The 17,192-nt window shown below is 37.2% G+C and overlaps 1 protein-coding gene across 4 annotated transcripts in view; it reads right to left on the bottom strand.

Annotated features, from left to right (window-relative positions):
* Positions 1-17,192, bottom strand: part of WASF1 (WASP family member 1) — an 87,789-nt gene that overhangs the window by 23,389 nt on the left and 47,208 nt on the right. For 2 of the 4 annotated variants that reach the window (XM_005518269.2, XM_088053453.1), the window contains exon 2: positions 5,169-5,329. In XM_005518269.2, coding sequence (XP_005518326.1) covers positions 5,169-5,301 — 133 coding nt within the window. In that variant the 5' untranslated portion in view covers positions 5,302-5,329. Of the gene's footprint in view, positions 1-5,168; positions 5,330-5,528; positions 5,650-14,666; positions 14,781-17,192 lie in introns of those variants that run through there. The other 2 variants (XM_088053454.1, XM_088053455.1) reach the window with 2 other exon arrangements.

Raw genomic sequence — 17,192 nt, 5'->3', positions numbered from 1 at the left:
TGATTAGGAAACAGACTAAAAGCTAGGAGTCTGAATTTGGAGATAAGAAGCTTGGTAGATCCTTGGGAACCTCATTGGTTATGGCTGAGCAAGCTCTGAGAAATTACATACTAAATACATAACACTGATGCTAATTAGAAACTTTCATTATGGAAGTGTGAGGGCAGTCCACAAGGATTAGAGTAAAAGTATCAGAGTACTGAGGAGACAACTTGATTCCTTTAGCCAGGAAAATTGAACCAGATGTTTATCGGACAACCTGACCAGGGCATCAAAAGTATCAAATAAACTTTGTTAAAGGCCTTACCAAGAGCAGGTCTGATGCTTCTTTGTTGACATCCAAAAAGAAAAAGTCAGCCTTCCAAAAATGTTCAGCTGTGGAAGTCTGAGATATCATTTGTTACCACCTACTGAGGACATTATCAAGTAAACTAGCAGAGATTACCATTATGTATTCAGAAATCTGCGAAAGAGACTGCTGAGAGCTGAACTTATGTGGAAAGTAGCAGTGCTAATGATCATTTCACAGGGAAGTCTTGCTCTTCCTGTCATTTCTAACATAACCTGAATTCACTGCTTTATGTAGGCAAGGAATTAATGACAGGTGGGACTTTTTTCTGCTAACACATTTTCCTGCTTTCAACGAAACTGTACTGACACCTTGCTCATCCTCTCATTACAATTCAGCGACACAAAACAGCATCACATTGCCACTGCTGCAAAGACAACATCAAGAAATCAGACAGAAGATTTTGAGATGATGGGGTGCTCTCAAGCTGAGTTAGCCTTTAGTTTTCAAGTCTATCAGTTTCCTCACCCCTCTGTGCACAAGAACACTTTCTCCTGTGTTCCCTGGCAATTGTAGTAATAATGAATTAAGAGGTGTGACTAATGAAATTTCACAATGAATGTCCTCCTGAACACACTGAGAAGAAGGATGGGCAGGGCAAGATGCAACACAAGGCTTCTGCTGTTTCTGGAATACAGACTGAAGCTTTAGCTGCAGATCTGCAGAGACTTACTTCCAGTCATGCAGCATGCAGGAACCTTACATATGCTGAAGATGTTGTCCACACAAGGTGAAGAGAGAGGCTGGTCTTCGAGCTCAAGAGGCCTGGTTCTAAAAATTAGTTGCAGTCCCAACACCTTGCGGCCAAGTATTTCTGGAGAAATACTTCCCATTCATTGAATGTTAACACCTTAAGCCATGACAAAATGAAGGTTTTCCGGAGCTGAAAAAGTGTTTCTCACAAGATAAGAGAAAGTGTCTTTCACAAAAAGAATGTTTTTGGAGAAGGCACGGCAAGCAAAAAACAAGAGAAAAATTAGGCATGTCTCAGAAAAAAAAAAATAAGGGGGAGAAATAATTTTCTCCAAAGTCAGGCTTTCACTCCTGAAAGCTAACAAATAAGGGGCAAGGAAAATAAATAATTAGAAGAACATGGTAAAAATAGATATACTACACAGAAAAGATAGAAAAGAGGGAAAAGGCTACAAAAGGTTAAGTGAAAATTGTTTTCTCTAACATATAAGGCACTCCAGCTTAGCAGAATTATGCAGCATTCTCTTTGGTTATGCAGAGGTAAAAGAAAAAATTGGGAATGCCATCTTGCTATGATTGAATAAAAGGCCTAGTCTGAATGCCTACAATACAAATATTCATAAAAAGCACATACTCAAAAAGATAAATGTTCTCCTCCCTAGATGGAGGTGTCAGAGACTGGGGCCGAGAACAAACCCCATCAGTTTGGTTTCTTATGCAGTACCGAGATTCTGTGTCCACGGAACAGCTGAATAAAAGGAAAAACAATATTGGTCAATAGCTGTGAACAAAATGAGGAGGCTACATTCACACAAGAGAAGTATTTATCCGCCTTCTAACAATGGCACAGCTGCACAACGCTATCAGTTGTATTCCATGTATGCGGGAATGTTATGGCCTGACATACACCAACGTACAGAGAACTGGAGAACGAATGTATGTGCAATATTGCTGCAAGCATTAGGTAAGCATTTCCTCAAAGCAGATACTGTTAGAGAGAAAGAAATACAAGGAAGAATGGCTCGGAAACTAAGACAGCTGTTGCTGCTGTCCAGAGAGTTTCTGTTCTGCCACAGTGCTAAGAAAAGCTGTCAGAAAACAGATCCTTTTATGAAGTAAGAGAAGACTGGGAATAGACAGGGGGAAAACAATTACTCACCAACAATTTTGTATGTTGTATCAAGACAGACTGACATGTCTTCATGTTCCAGGGATAAAGGCAAGGACTATCACTCAAACCAGAAATAAATATTTCATCTTTTTATTGCTACTTCTTTTAAAGGTCAAAAATTTCTAAAACTGAACAATTAGAAGCAGCACATCAAATAAGCTATGAAAGGTTTCTCAATTTCTATGGAGACACATGGTAGTTGTCACTGACATACTGATGTAAAGCTCTTTTAATTTTATAGTGAAACACAGGAAAACAGAATTCCTGTCATTTCATATGTATTGTTTCTGCTTGCATATCCTATTTAAATGTAGTATCCAAGATCATGGAAACACAATCCTGTTCAGATTAAATGATCTCCAGAAGTCACCTAGTTTAACACCCTGTGCAAAGCAGATCCAACTAGATCCAGCTGCTTGACTAATCCAGTTGAGTTGTTAATATCTCCAAGAATGGAGATCCAATGACTTACATGAAAAACTATGCTTATTTTTCCTCAATAATGACTTTTGGTATTGTTCAGAGTAGTGAAGGCTCCAATTCCATGACAGCACTCTTTCTCCATATCATGTCAAAATAAAGGTTAAGACTGCCTGGTCATGAGAATCATAACCATAATGGCAGAAGATTGATCCTCTATTTGAGGGTCAGTAAATGAAAAATCTTAGAGGCAGAGATGACTGATTGCTAATCCAGGTCAAAGACCACTCATTTAAATTTGCATAACTTTACCAGTAAAAGCAAAAGCCGCTTTAGTTTAAAGGAAACGAAACTCTATCAGAGCTCTCAGTTTCCACGCTCAGAGTAAAGCCTCATTTCTTCTACAACTTAAAGGCTGATTCTCAAACACACACATAATCCATGGAAAACAAAAAGGGAAGGACTGCAGAGAAGCTGGTTGCCAGGGGACTGCTGCGAAACCATGCCTGCTGGCTGTGACTCATAGGCAACTACTAAAATTTATCCACATCTCAGCAGACCTCGCTGTACACCCCTAACAGTGACACACCAAGTGAAGACTGGTTATTTGGATTTAAGCATGAGACACAAAATTCCTATTCCAGAACTCCTGAATATTTTTGAATTTGTATTGCTCCTGGCATTAACAGACCGAAAAGCTAAAAGAATTCTGGAACAAAATTCTTTCACAAGCATTTTATATTTTTTATTTTATATTTTCACCCAAACCTTTGTAACATGAGCCCCATTTTTAAAGAACAGTCCTCAGAACTGCTGACAAATAAGGACTATTTTGTAAAACATGTTCTATTTTAATTGTAGGAAAAAAAGTTGTGTGTTTTTTTGGTTTTTTTTTTTAAACATACACAGTATCAGATAAAAACTTGGTATAAACACATGAATGCATATTTCAGGGAAGAACCACTCCTCTTTTAGGAAGAGGAATTATACACAGTAATGGTTACATTCCATTCCAAGTGTTTGTGCTATATGTTAGGCAAACCATGTAACAAAAGTGCAAGCCTTCAATGGATATTCTTAATTTCTTTTTTCTTCCTTGAGTTCTTTCTGTTCTAGTATTGCTTCATCCTGACCTCCTCATAAGCAGCAGTACATACAACATCAGATATAAGCTCTGAGTACCAAGGGAACATAGCAAAGGCAGCTGAATCTCAATAGGTCAATCTGAGACCATGACGTTAGAAGTTACTGTTGGGTTTTTTTAGGGTCAAATAATACTTCCAGATGAAAATGCCAAATAGATATTTGGCATGCCACCTACAAAAGCAAATTCCCCCAGTTGAAGCTTACAGTCAAGTAAGAATTTTTAAAACAAGCAAACTAAACTAAACTAAACTAATACAACATTAGTAAGAGTGACTTGGAAGGGGAAGCTAGTACGTGAGCAGCTAGTCTGGGAAGGGCTTTTGGCAGAATGAAGCAAAACCACAGATGGTGATCATATACTGCATCCTGATATGATATGCTTTTAGTTCACTGAAAAGTATTCAAATAGTTATTCTCCTTTGTTGCTGCAGCTATATTAATAATGTTCATATTTATGTGCTGTAAGCATTCCTGTCTGAATTTCATAATTCAGTGTCCTCAATTAAGTCTTTCACCTAATGACACCCTAACAGCTTTGAAAGGCTGCCACAACAGACTCACCATACAGCATATCATCAAACTAATAATTAAATCAATCTAATCAACAAATTAGGCTACATCACCCGTGACTCTAAGCAAATGATGGAGCTGAAAGACTTCACACTGTAGATGTATATACATGCACATTTAAATATTTAATGTATTGGTAGTTTTAGTGATGTCCTAATGGTTAAAAAGCACTTGTGTTATTGGAAATTGAAAATGTGAGCATGCTAGTTCATCTGACAAATAAATAAGTTGCTGTAACTTAAAGAAAAAACAAGCCAGAGATCATGCTTTTCAGCAGATCTCCTTCAGAGTTTCACAGCTCGAGAAGTATTCACTCCTCTCAAGTGCACCAAGGGTACAATTGCTGACAGAGGGAGAAGAAGGAAGAAAAATCTTTAACTATTTTAAGTACCATATAATAACTACATTTCTGAGTTTACTATTTCAAAAGGCAACTCCTCTTTTTTCCTGAATGACCACAACATGACCAAGGGTTTAAGCTGAGAGAATTAAGCAACCAGTGATACATTTCTCATTAAGTCATATTCCCTACTCAAGAATTACTCTAAGGTTAGCAATTACTGACTTAATTAATTACCAACTATCTTTTCCTGTCATATTCTACCGGTAACAGAAATATATGGATGAAATGTTTCAAGACATGCTGCTAGAAAAGCTCCTAGTTTTCTTTCACAGACATCCATGCTGGATGCTACCCACAAAAGCACTACATTCCAGACCCAGTGACAATTTTCCACTGAGAATTTGAAAAGGTGTTCATACTTCAAACACTGTGACTGCAAAATATATTAAATACAGCTTTTAAGACAGTGTACTTACTTAGGCTACTCAGTTGTCTGATAATATTTGCCAAGGAGATATTGGTGACACATTCCAATTCATTCTTGATGCCTCGGGGCAGAGCTGTGTGGCACAAGTGCCTGGGGTCTATGTTCCTTTTTACCAGTGGCATTCTGAAATGTATCAGAGGACCAGCAAACCTGTGAAGAAAACAGACACAGTACTGTTATAATTGAAGTTGTAAATATTTTAAATTCAGGTTGTGTCTGAAGTTAAATTGACTAATCCAAACAGATAAAAATAGTGCCATAGTATTGGTGGAATTCAGTGCTCTGTCAGTACCTAAATATTTTTTTCTTTGCCCAAAGATTATTTCATTCTCTCTCTTTAAATCTTTACCTGATTGAGATTCCGGTGAAGTGTCAAAGAAATTTTTACAGTTCTTGTTTTTTTCTAAGCCCCCCACTCCCCTAAAAAAGACAGAAAAATCTCTGCAGTACAAAACCATTAGAGAAAGATTGTGTTCTTGATGGACTACTTCCTTATTTGGGGCAAGCAAAGTCCAACAAAAAGTCCTTTCATCATGAGGTCAAAGTCAAACTAGTTGTCGTTTATTACAGCTGAAGTAGATATGATTCATTCATTATCCCATGTTACCAGCAGGAGTCACCCTTCTAATCTGAACATCACTTCTAAATCATACTTAGTCAAGGTAAGAAAAAAGAAGATGTTGCCCTTCCCCCTATACTGCTACTGACAATTAATTCAGCTAACAATGCATCTTCTAAATATGAAAGTCTGCACAGTGGACTTGCAGTGCAATAACCTCCAGGACACAGAAACTCTACCCCTTCACACTTTCCAAATCCAAATGGCAAATACAGCAAGAGACTTTACTAGCTCTACAGACAGCATAAGGATTGTCGCAGGCTGTGAATCCCAAGCTTGTAATTTTCTGCACCCATGACACTGATTGCAAGGAGTTTCCCAAGAGCAAGTTACTTCTCTCATCTTATTAGTGCCACTTATTAAGACCCATCTACTAAAATTCTTCTTCACAAAAAGCTGATTCCCTAAAATTCTGTATTTTTTCCATAATTTGTCATGTAACACTCTGACAAGACTCCCACTTGATATACAGAGAATGGATAACATTTAGTGTTGGTATAACCTGTTCTCCCTTACCACTGCAGAAGAGATTACACTTTCTCCAGACTGAAAGGAAAACAGGTTTTCCACAACGCAACTCATATGCAGTCCTAGCTCCTCAACCATCCAGTCTGCCTGTTTCATCTGTCCTCTGCTTGACGTTTTACCCCAAAATGTTCTCAAGATGCAGCCAGGGCTTTGTGTTGAGCCACAGAATGTGCTTTGACTATAGTATATATTTAGCCACTGTTATCCTTACTTGGTCAAAACTGAGAGGGATTTTTGCACAATAGGATATGGTAGAGCTGAAATGTTGCTGACCTAGAATGGCACAGTGAATTAGAAGAGGCAAAGGTGACTGTAAAGGAGTACTTTCACCTCGCAGACTGGTTCAATTTCTCCTTGCCTCATTTCCTGGGAGTATATTCTTTCACTGAAGCCAGGGCTCATAGCTGAGGGACCCAGGTGGGATCCTTAAGTGGACCTGAGAAACACCTCTGTGTTTCCATGATCTGATTGCATCTCATTCATTGCATTTTAACATCATGTCTACCACCCTTATTTTCTTAACAGAACAATCAAAAATATTCTATCTTTTTATTTACTTTTATTTTCTAGAAATATCCCAAATCTTTCTAGTCACTGAGTACCTATGTACTGAAAAGCTAGACTTCACACAAACTAAGTAAAATAAAAAGTGAAAATCTGAACTCTATCAGATAGAAGCAATGAAAAAGTGTTCATGAATGCTTAACTACAGGTTCATTATCACGGTTCCCCAACAGAAAATAAAGGAACTACTCTGTCCATGTCAAAGAAGCACAACAAATGTGAACAACATTCTACAGAAACAATTAAATATTAATTCCTAAGTTGAGCCCTTTCTTGATTACTGTTTTAATGACAGTGTTGCATAAATACCAAGTAGACAAGTCTTTTAAAGATGGTCCAAACAAGTATGTAAATAAACATTTTCACAGAAAAAAATCACACTTTTAACATTTTCTAATATCTGAGTAATGCTGTTGTGCCTGTCCTACACAAACACATAGCATAATAAAAAAATGTAGCAGTAGGTGCAGTAAGTATGCTAAAAGATGTAGTTTTCAAACAGGAATAAACTTGGAAGGGAAACAAATGACAGAAGATATAACTGAAACCTTCAGAAATATGCCTAATGTTTGAAAACCATGCAAGGCCTGAAGAGATGATATTTACCAGATTCCCAAAGAAACAAAGCAAGGGAGGCAACCAAGGAAAATACCACTTTAACGTGCATAAAACAAAGAAAAAGGCATTTCACACAATGTTTAATAAATCCTGGGGATAATTGCCACAGGATGCTCTATACAACAAAAGTACCTGCTGGTAATTTGTCCACTACGGACCTCATATTCTTTGCAGTTTGTTGCAACCACTAGAAGGTCTTGATGATTGTTTCCCAATTGTAATTAGTGATCCCAACACGGCAATAACAGGTGTGCAACAGCAAATGGAACTTTACTGTACTCACACAATTTCTTCACTCCTATAAAAGATGTTTTTCAAAACGTAGCTCACAACAAGAAAACTGAAAAATTGCTATGTTTGCTATATAGCTTTAAAGCTGTGAAAGAGGAAATAACAAAAAAGGCATTGTTACAATCTATTATATCCTTCAGGCAAAATGCCAAAAAAAAAAAAAAAAAAAAAAAAAAAAAAAAAAAATACACACACCCTCCCCTCCACTAGCCCCAACTCCCAAACCATGCATTACTCAAGCCACTGGGGCAGCAAAGGAAAAATTCATTCCTTTGAAATGAAATCCTGTTACCATGTCACTCCCAAGTAAGCCCTGGAAAGTGTTCATAACCCCAGCCAGGCAGAAGAGAGAAGCAGCTTGTCAGTGCATAAGAGGATCTCTCGGTTGAGAGGTTACATGACACCTCCTCAGAGGTTTACAGCTCTCCTCCTGTCACACAGGTCTCCCTCCCCTCAGCTCTGCTGCTTCCCAGCTCAGAACTCAGGAAGGCAAGGCAACCCTCAAATACAACTACCTCATCTTCCCAGCTATTCCATGCAAATCTTTGGAGGCAGCTCTTCTGAAGTGAAGCAGCACCAGTTTACACTCAGTTAAGTGGAAGTACTTTACTCCATGGTGATCTTAAAATGAAACTTCTCTTTACAAAGTGATGCCTATGTCTTTTGGAGTGCCACTATTGAAAACTCTTCTGCCCCACTTCCTATACATCCTTTGAAGCACTCTGAATCCACTTGAGAAGCCAACTCTAATCTTCTTTGCGAAACCCTTTGCTACTTCAGTTGCACAATGGCTGGCACAAACTCATCCCCCTCACATATGCTTCGAGTATGAGTACAGAATACAACTTTGTGTACATAACGCCTGCCTAATGTTTTTGTTAAGCTACCATGCTTTCATACGTGATTTTTCAGGATTTAGGTAAAATGCTTGAGTTGCTTTTCAATTAGTTCCTATTGCTTAAAAAAATAGCAGAACAACAGCACTAAAGAGAGCTAATTAAATTGTTTTCAGAAGAATGGCCTTAATGAGATTTGACCACACTTCTTATCAAAAAAGCAAGTTGAGTGTGTTGCACGTCCTCTTCAGCTATTAGGGGTCTTAGGGGGTGGGTAAGAGTCTCCTCTGTCTCATAGTTCTCAAGCACGGCAGGCAGTGGCTCATGAAGCTGCTCTCAGGGCACCTGCCCCCATGCCCACAGCCTCTGGCTCTGAGCAGGACAGTGTCCCTGGTTGCCGGTGCTCAGAAAAGGCCCTGGGGAGCATCGGGCTAGGAAACAAGCTACCACTTTCCCTTCAACACCCTCCTGTAGAAATATTTCAGAACTGCAAGATGTGTGGAGAAATGTTACATGACTTACTAGAAGCTTGTGAAAAATCTGAAATGTCGGTAGTCACAGAAACGATTCAGGTTTCCTAACGAGTACAGGAAGACAAGTAGGAATGAAAGCACAACAATAAGGTGGGGAAAATGAACTAACCTGCCCAACAGTTTAACTAGAAATTAAATTACACTTTAGTTTCATTTTTCAGAAGACTAATGAAATTTCATGATCACATGATTTTTATTAATGGAAGTTTACTTCTGATTAGGTTACATTTCATCCTTACTAAAATTATTATTTTCTTAGTATTAATGAAAGATATTAATCTATTCTTTTTTCTATAACATGCTAACAATCCAGCACTGAATATCCTTTCTTTGATGGAGTCAAAATTATTTCCAGCCATTTCTAGAGTATATCTGTATACCTCAGTATTAAAACACTACTTGTAATTTTCCTTTAACTATGTGCAACAGCAATGCCTTTCATATGCCCCATTTAATTGATCACGTTCCAGCTGCTCGCAGAACAGACCACAGTTTCAAATACAACAATCAATTTAACACTTCCCTCACCCATTCTAGGAAACACAAATAGAATATATAATAGTTTTTATATTTTCTTACACAACTGTGTAACTGCATCTACGCTATATATAAGGCAATAAAAAAAGTTAAATGTGTTAATAAGTCTGATAAAATCAGAATTCCATTAGTAACAAAAACAAGCTCATTCTCCTCACAAATTTTCTTTTAATTATATTACAAGACATTGTAAGTCATACCAGTTACAGAAAATCCGAAGATGCTCTTATAATGCACACCTCTACTATGAAAGGCAAATGTGCAAAGAATTTGTGTTCCTTTCGTAGTTTTTCTGCAACTCTCACTGAAAGATCAAGATCAGGTACAACTTTAAGAAACAGATACCTACAATGTGTCCTTCAACAAAGCAGGCCACAACCACCCACTGCTGAGTCAACATAACAATTTTAAAACTCTAAAGGCAATTAACATCCCTTAAAGGATATACCTCAGAACTGACAAGATGACAACTGACATCTTAAATTGGCAATTCAACAGAAATATGCTAAAATTAGAGTTTTGAAATCCTTTCTGTTGTGAACCATGTCAGAGAATGGAAAACCTTCTCCTTGGAATATTTACCTCAAATCTCAGTCTTCTGCCTCACTTTCAAAAAAATTTTCTAACTCCAACTAACTAGGAAAAGACTTTATTTTAAATAAAAAAGCATGTGAAAGAAAATAAATGTGGAATATATCACCAGAATGTGGTGTTGACATCACTGCTCTTTAAGAACGAGCGTAAAAATTAATCATTTGTTATCTTAGGACCTCCTATACTAGATTGTCTATTCAAAAACGTTGTTACACATTTATAGAATCATAGAATATCCTGAGCTGGAAGAAACCCATCACGATCAAGTCCAGCCCCTGGCCCTGCACAAGACACTCCAAGAATCACACCTTGTGCCTAAGAGTGTTGTCTGTAAACACTTAAAATCAGACAGGCTTGGTGATGTGACCACTTCCCTGGGGAGCCTGTGCCAGTGCCATGCTCCGGGTGAAGAAACTTATCCTAATATCCAGTCTAAACCTCCCCTGACTCAGTTTCATGCTGTTTCCCCAAGTCCTGTCACTGGTCACAAGAGTTTGGTCAAACTAAGGAGCAATGCCTAAAGAGGGTATAGAATGGAAGTTCATAATTTCTTTTTTAATTAAACCACAGAGTCACCACTAAAATATTTCATATTTTATTTGTAGTCACAAATATAAAAAATACTGTTCCCCGAGGAATAACAAATCTCTCAAAACTTTCTCTAAATATTCTGTAGCTGAAGATAAGATTATTCAGGGACAGATTAATAAGTCAATGGGTCACTGAAGGTTCTAGCTCAATAACATTATATTGGAAAGCATTTGATTAGTAAGACAGTAACTAACAGACTGTGAAAACCAACCTACCTCATATAACTATAAAATATATTTTAAATTAATTTGTAATATTTATTCTGTATTTAATATTGACTGACTTCTGTATTGTATTAATTGTCTGTGGTAATTAGTATTTTCCTCTTGTAGAACAATCTGTAATCATCTCAGCACATCTGTCACATCAGATAAGCAGAAAAGAGCACAGTCACAAATACAGGTACAACTTGAGTTCTACTCAATTTCTAAGGCATAATTACAGTGTTAAAAAATTATTTTTCAGCTACTACCATCCAGGCAATTTTCTCTCAGATGCTATCACAAGACTAGAGTGTCTCCCCCATGCCTGTATGCACACCTGCACACTCATCTTTAAAGAACACAAAAAACCATTTGAAAATCAATTCGGATTTGATTACAGAAACAAACTACAGCCACACCTACTTCCTTGTCAAAATTTAAAAGTTTAATATTTATTCAACTAAACAAATTTAAAAAAGGGCAATAATTTTTTACATTGGAAAAGAAAAAGCTGTATATTAAGCCCTATGAAGCTTGTGATTACCATGAATTAGTATCATAAAAGTGAAGGCAATTTTGGCAAGCTAGGGATGGAAAGAAATAAAGCGATTAATAATTTGTATGCTGACTTTCAAGAGCTTTATCTGTGATGAATTAGCTTTTTAAGAAAATCTTAAATAGCCACTGTCACTGAGATGATCTGGTGATGGCAGTGTCAGCAGAGTTCTCAGTATGGGCAACAGTGCAAAACATGAGTCCCCAGTAGCAATGCAACAAGTGCAACTCCATTAACAGAAACAGCAGCAACATTTCAGAGGAATAAATTGACGTATCAGTTCATAATTACAGGGGGTATCTCAAGTTTGAGAGGAAACACCAGCATATTTTCAGCGAGTGAAACTGCAATCTGGGTCAAGTCAATGAGCTCCATGAAAAAAAATACAACATCATAGCAGCAGCAACCACTTCCCACCCTGTGAGTCCTGTCCTGAGTGCAACCCCTCAGGGCTTGCACACCATTTCCCATTCTGCTGGGGAAAATCATTTACCTCTTGACTCTGGCTACAAACTCCTCTTTAACTTTGAGCTTTCCTCAGTGTCCCCACTCACTTGTCTGGAATTCCTCCCCCCCCGTGGCTCCTCCTGTCCCAGTATGCAGGCGGGAGAGGTTGTCACCATCATTTATACATTCCTCTCCCTCTCCCTCTCTCTCCCCTCTCCTCTCTCACCCTCATGATAAATTTCCCTCTGATTATATGTACAGAGCAAAAACTTAAGGTGTCCTAAATACAAGGAGAAAATATTCAGGTCAATATTGGCTGCTTTTTCCCAATTTCAAGAGCAAAATGCAATAGGGTGAAATAAACAGCATGTGGATTTTGCAAATCTTGCCCCTATCATTAAGCAGAATTCCTATAATGAAATGGAATTCAAACACAAACACTTCAGAGTGAAACAGCTTACTAACTGTGGCTTTTCAAGACAGACTCTTTTTACAAGGTCAGACTCAGCTTGATTTCACATAACTGAAGTTTCCTCCTTTGTTTTTACCTATGATTTTCCAGAATATACACAAGTGCTGATTTGTCAATTTATTAAGCATCAAATGTTACAGCCATCATTTCCCACTATCTTCCCAACAGCTTCCATCTTACTATGGTGTCTTTTAAGTCATTCATGTCAGCTTTAACAATCTACTGCAAAAGTAAAATGAAAAATAAAAATCCAGCCATAATTACTGCAGTTACTTGTCTTGTTAATAATTGTAAAGATATCTTTGTCCTTATTAATAAAGAAGTTATTTGAATCAAATTGCTCTTGGAAAAATAAAAAAAAACCCCAAACATTAAAAACAAATCAGGTTCAACACTACCTACTCTGAACAGCAGGACTGCTGGGGGCAATAAGGCACTAAGCCAGTTACACTTCTGGCTTACAGACAAAATTCAATGAACAAAGTTAGACATGACACCATTTAGCATGTCTACAGCAAGAAACATTAGGACTTAAAAATTTTCTTCACATTAAGTATGTTAAGCAAAAATAGAGATAAGAAAATTATAATGAATTTTTTTGTATAGCAGCTTACTTCCAAAATACATATTACATTAAAAATACAGAATGCACAGAGACTAAAATAAATTTCTGGTTAAAAAAGAAAACAACTCTCCTAGGTCTATTAAGAAAATAAAATAACACCACTAAGGATTTCCAGATGTTAGATGTGAATTAATTGGTATTTAGGCTTGTTTTTCCTTATAATTCTACTTCTTGGTATCTTGAAACTACAACTTTTGTTACATGTATGATGACCCAAACCCTTCATGGCCTGTCATATTTTAAATTTACAAAGCAGTATATAATCAGGAACTGGATAGAATAGAACTACATTCTTAAATCCAAATCCTAAAGGCACAAAATACTAATCACCGATTTCTTTCCTTCCAATATGGCACTAAATTACAGCGAAGACTTATAAAATCAATCTTGTGAATAGTTCACAGAAAATATGAGAATCATTGTACCCAAACAGACACAAGTTGCAATGATAGCTTACAAAAAAAATTACAAAAAATTAATAAAATTAAACAAATATGTCCATATATTAATGGAGAAATATTTAAATCATATAGAACCACATGTCACTTCATTGTTCAGATATTAATCAAGAAAAATAGTGACTTCTTGCACTTGTATTTCTATTAAGCTTTCTGAAGAAGTTAACTTAAAAAATATAAAGCATATGTACAACATATTGGCATAACATACATTTACAGACACATATGTAAAATGTACCTCAAACCAGAAATATTTTACATTATTATATGTGAAAAAGAAAAAGAGCTGCAAAATTTCTTAGCAGCATTCCTAAATTTTATTCAGAATAGCCTGTACTCATTAATTTTCTCCTAGTGAGCTCCTGTCAGGTCATTTGATTAATAACAATTTTGGAAGTATCCTGGGTTCTCATTTAGGTACAGTCAAGAATGCTTAAATTAATTTTTGATTACAAGTTTTCCTCTTTTCCCCAAAGGCTAAAAATGTATTAATGCATAACATAGTATGGAACTCAAAATTGCTTTTTGAGACCTATGTTTTATCTGATGACATTTTTTCTCTCTGCATTAATCTAGTCTTCTTGTTAACAGTTTCTATGAATAGTGTGTAACACAAAAGCCCTATGATAGATTGCAACAAAAGCTCTTTATTATAGTCTTGACAGAGACAGATTACTAATCCAGTGTTAATTTAAAATCAAAACCTTAGTACCAGAACTAAAGGTACCTTCACTGTGGTTTATCTTATCATAACATGCTACCTTTGAAAATTTTCTACCATTTTCCTTGAAAATAAATATTCCATACATTAACATTTATCTTTTTTACATAGCCCTTTGTCAATCCAGGATAAGACCTATTACAAGCACTCGTGAATTTTAAAGAATCTTACAAAATCTACCAAATGCACATAAAAATCAATGCCAATACACTTCTGTTGCACGGATACAACCACCTGCTTTTGAACAGACAGTATTTTGTGGCAACAAATTATAAATATTTAAAGAAAAGGTACCTGAACTTCCTGGCTGCTAGGCAAAGCAGCGTGGCAGGTACTGGGGGGATGAAGTGTTTCACCCTGGCTACAGCGCGGAGCAGCTGCGTTCCCCATCGGCACGGTCCGGACAACTTCCAGAGCTCCTCACTCCAAGGGAGCCCCTGGTCTGGGGCTCTGCTGATCACAGCCAACACCTCCCACGCTGCCCCTTCCAAACAGGCTGGCTCTTGCACCGAGGCATTAGAATTCAACACACAGTGCCCTGCCTTAACAACAGGGCTGTCCTTACAAAGGAAACACAGACACGCTCCCTCCCGCTGACCAAACTGCCCTTTTTCCCCAGACACAAGTGGAGAACCCCCTGAAGACAAAGTGATTAGGAAATAATTATTCCTTTGGTACCAAGCTACAATGGGTAAATATTAAATTATGATGTGCCAAAAATGAAAGAAATAGCTTGCTGTGTATTGGTGAGGAAAGGGAGGGAGGGGAATACAAGAGTCTGGGCATTGTGTTGATCTTACTGATGAATCGGAGAAAGAAATTGCATATTACTCAAATAATAAATGATGTCAGGCACCTACAGTAGTAATTAGACCAATGTACAGAGGACTGTGACTTAGAAACAGCACACAAGGCAGGAGCTACTTACGCAGTTCCTGTATACTAATTCAGCAGTGATACACACTGTATTAACTAGTACTCCCTTCCCAAAACAAGTAACAGGTGTCAACAACAACTATTGGCAGCTTTTCATGACTCAAAACATTATCAGGCATTTGAAGAAGTGATGTTAGCACTGCAAGAGCCATGAAGGAGACATGTATTTAAGAACAAAATCTTCCCTGCACTTTATGCTATGACACCAAGTGCCTAAATGCATTTTATACTTAGATACCAAACCCACAAATGACAGATTATTGGCTTTGATTTTCTTTTTCACAGTTTTAAAGGAGGAATTAAGGTATACCAACTATCAAGTGGGATATAAAGATGTGTAATATCTTACTATTAGCTGAGCTTCTTTGTAGATGAATTTTCCCCTCTTGTGAACAATGGAATTCCTGAGAAGAGGATTTGTTGCAAAAAAGTCAATGCAAAGAAACATTTTTTCCTGTCTACTGCCATTTATGTTACTTAACATGTTTGAAGAGCCATGCTGCAGAAAAAAGGTATTAACATCTACAGAGAAGTTGCTTACTTTTGAACTGAAATGCTATTAAATATTCCACAGTCCAGAAACACTAATGATGATTTAATAATTATTTATATTGTAATATATAAAATAGAAAAATATATATTATTTTTAAGATTATTTATATTGTGGCAGGCTAGAATCAGATCATTACATCCTTCACTTGGTGTAACAACAGATCTCCCCACCCAAGTGAGTTAAAGACTTGCTAAGTAAAGACTGGAGGACTCAGATGTGCCTGTTTTCTAAGCAGTGAAGTCCTGTATGGGACAATAATTTTTTTCCATTAAAATATCATCATTTTAGATAGGGTATTTCTAGTAATTTCTTGGGTAATCTCTTACAACTACACATCACAAATACAAAAATGTGTCAATTCTCCCTCTTTCCCTCTGAGCTTTGTTTGCATACTTTCAGATTACATACATTAATTCTTATTTCTCACTGTCTGTAACATTCAGGTATTTATAGACATCACACCCTTTCTATGCTAGCAATTCTACTAAGTTATAAATTTCTGCTCCTATTTAGCAGGAAAAAAATTTGAGGCATCCAGATGAGGACCACAGAGGACGATCAGATGGCTGGATCACCTCTCCTATGGAGATAGGCTGAGAGTTGGGTTTGTTCACTCTGGAGGAGAGACAGCTCCAGGGAGACATTACAGCACCTTCCAGTGCCTAAAGGTGGCTGCAAGAGACATGGAGAGGGACTTTTTACAAGGGCACATAATGACAGGAGAAGGGAGAACGGCTTTAAACTGAAAAGTTACAGTTAAATAGATATTTAATGTTTAGATTAGATATTAGGAAGAAATTCTTCACTGTGAGGGTGATGAGGCACTGGAGCAGGGTGCCCAGAGAAGCTGTGGATGCCCCATCCCTGGAAGTGTTCAAGAGCAGGCTGGATGTGGCTCCAAGAAGCACGACGTAGGGGAAGGTGCAGAACTAGGTTATCTTTAGAGGTCCTCTCCAGTACAAATAATCTTATGTTCTGTGAATACTTTTAATTATGACATCATTTGTTGCTATTGCCTACTCTAAATTTCCAACTGCATAAATTCAATCTTGCAAATTCTTTTTTCCCCCAATTAAGTTACTTGTTTGGATGTCCTTTGAAGGTTGAGGTCTGAGTTCCAGACTCTCAAGCTCCTGGTCCTTTCAGTAGCTATTCTGGAATGAAATGAGAGTCTTAACAGAATGACATTTAGAACTTGCAATAGGAAGTTTTTTTCTATTAGCCTGATTTGTATGACTTCCAGTGAATAAATAAATTTTTTACCCAAAATCAAGGAACCTAGTCATGCCAATATTTATTAAGAAGAAATGTGAGCTATTTGCCCTTGTGTC

Source organism: Pseudopodoces humilis, chromosome 3 (assembly GCF_049639895.1).
Source record: "Pseudopodoces humilis isolate 2021_Gansu_Grassland_sample_001 chromosome 3, ASM4963989v1, whole genome shotgun sequence".
NCBI classification, from domain to species: Eukaryota; Metazoa; Chordata; class Aves; order Passeriformes; family Paridae; genus Pseudopodoces; species Pseudopodoces humilis.
This window is presented reverse-complemented; position numbering and strand designations above follow the sequence as displayed.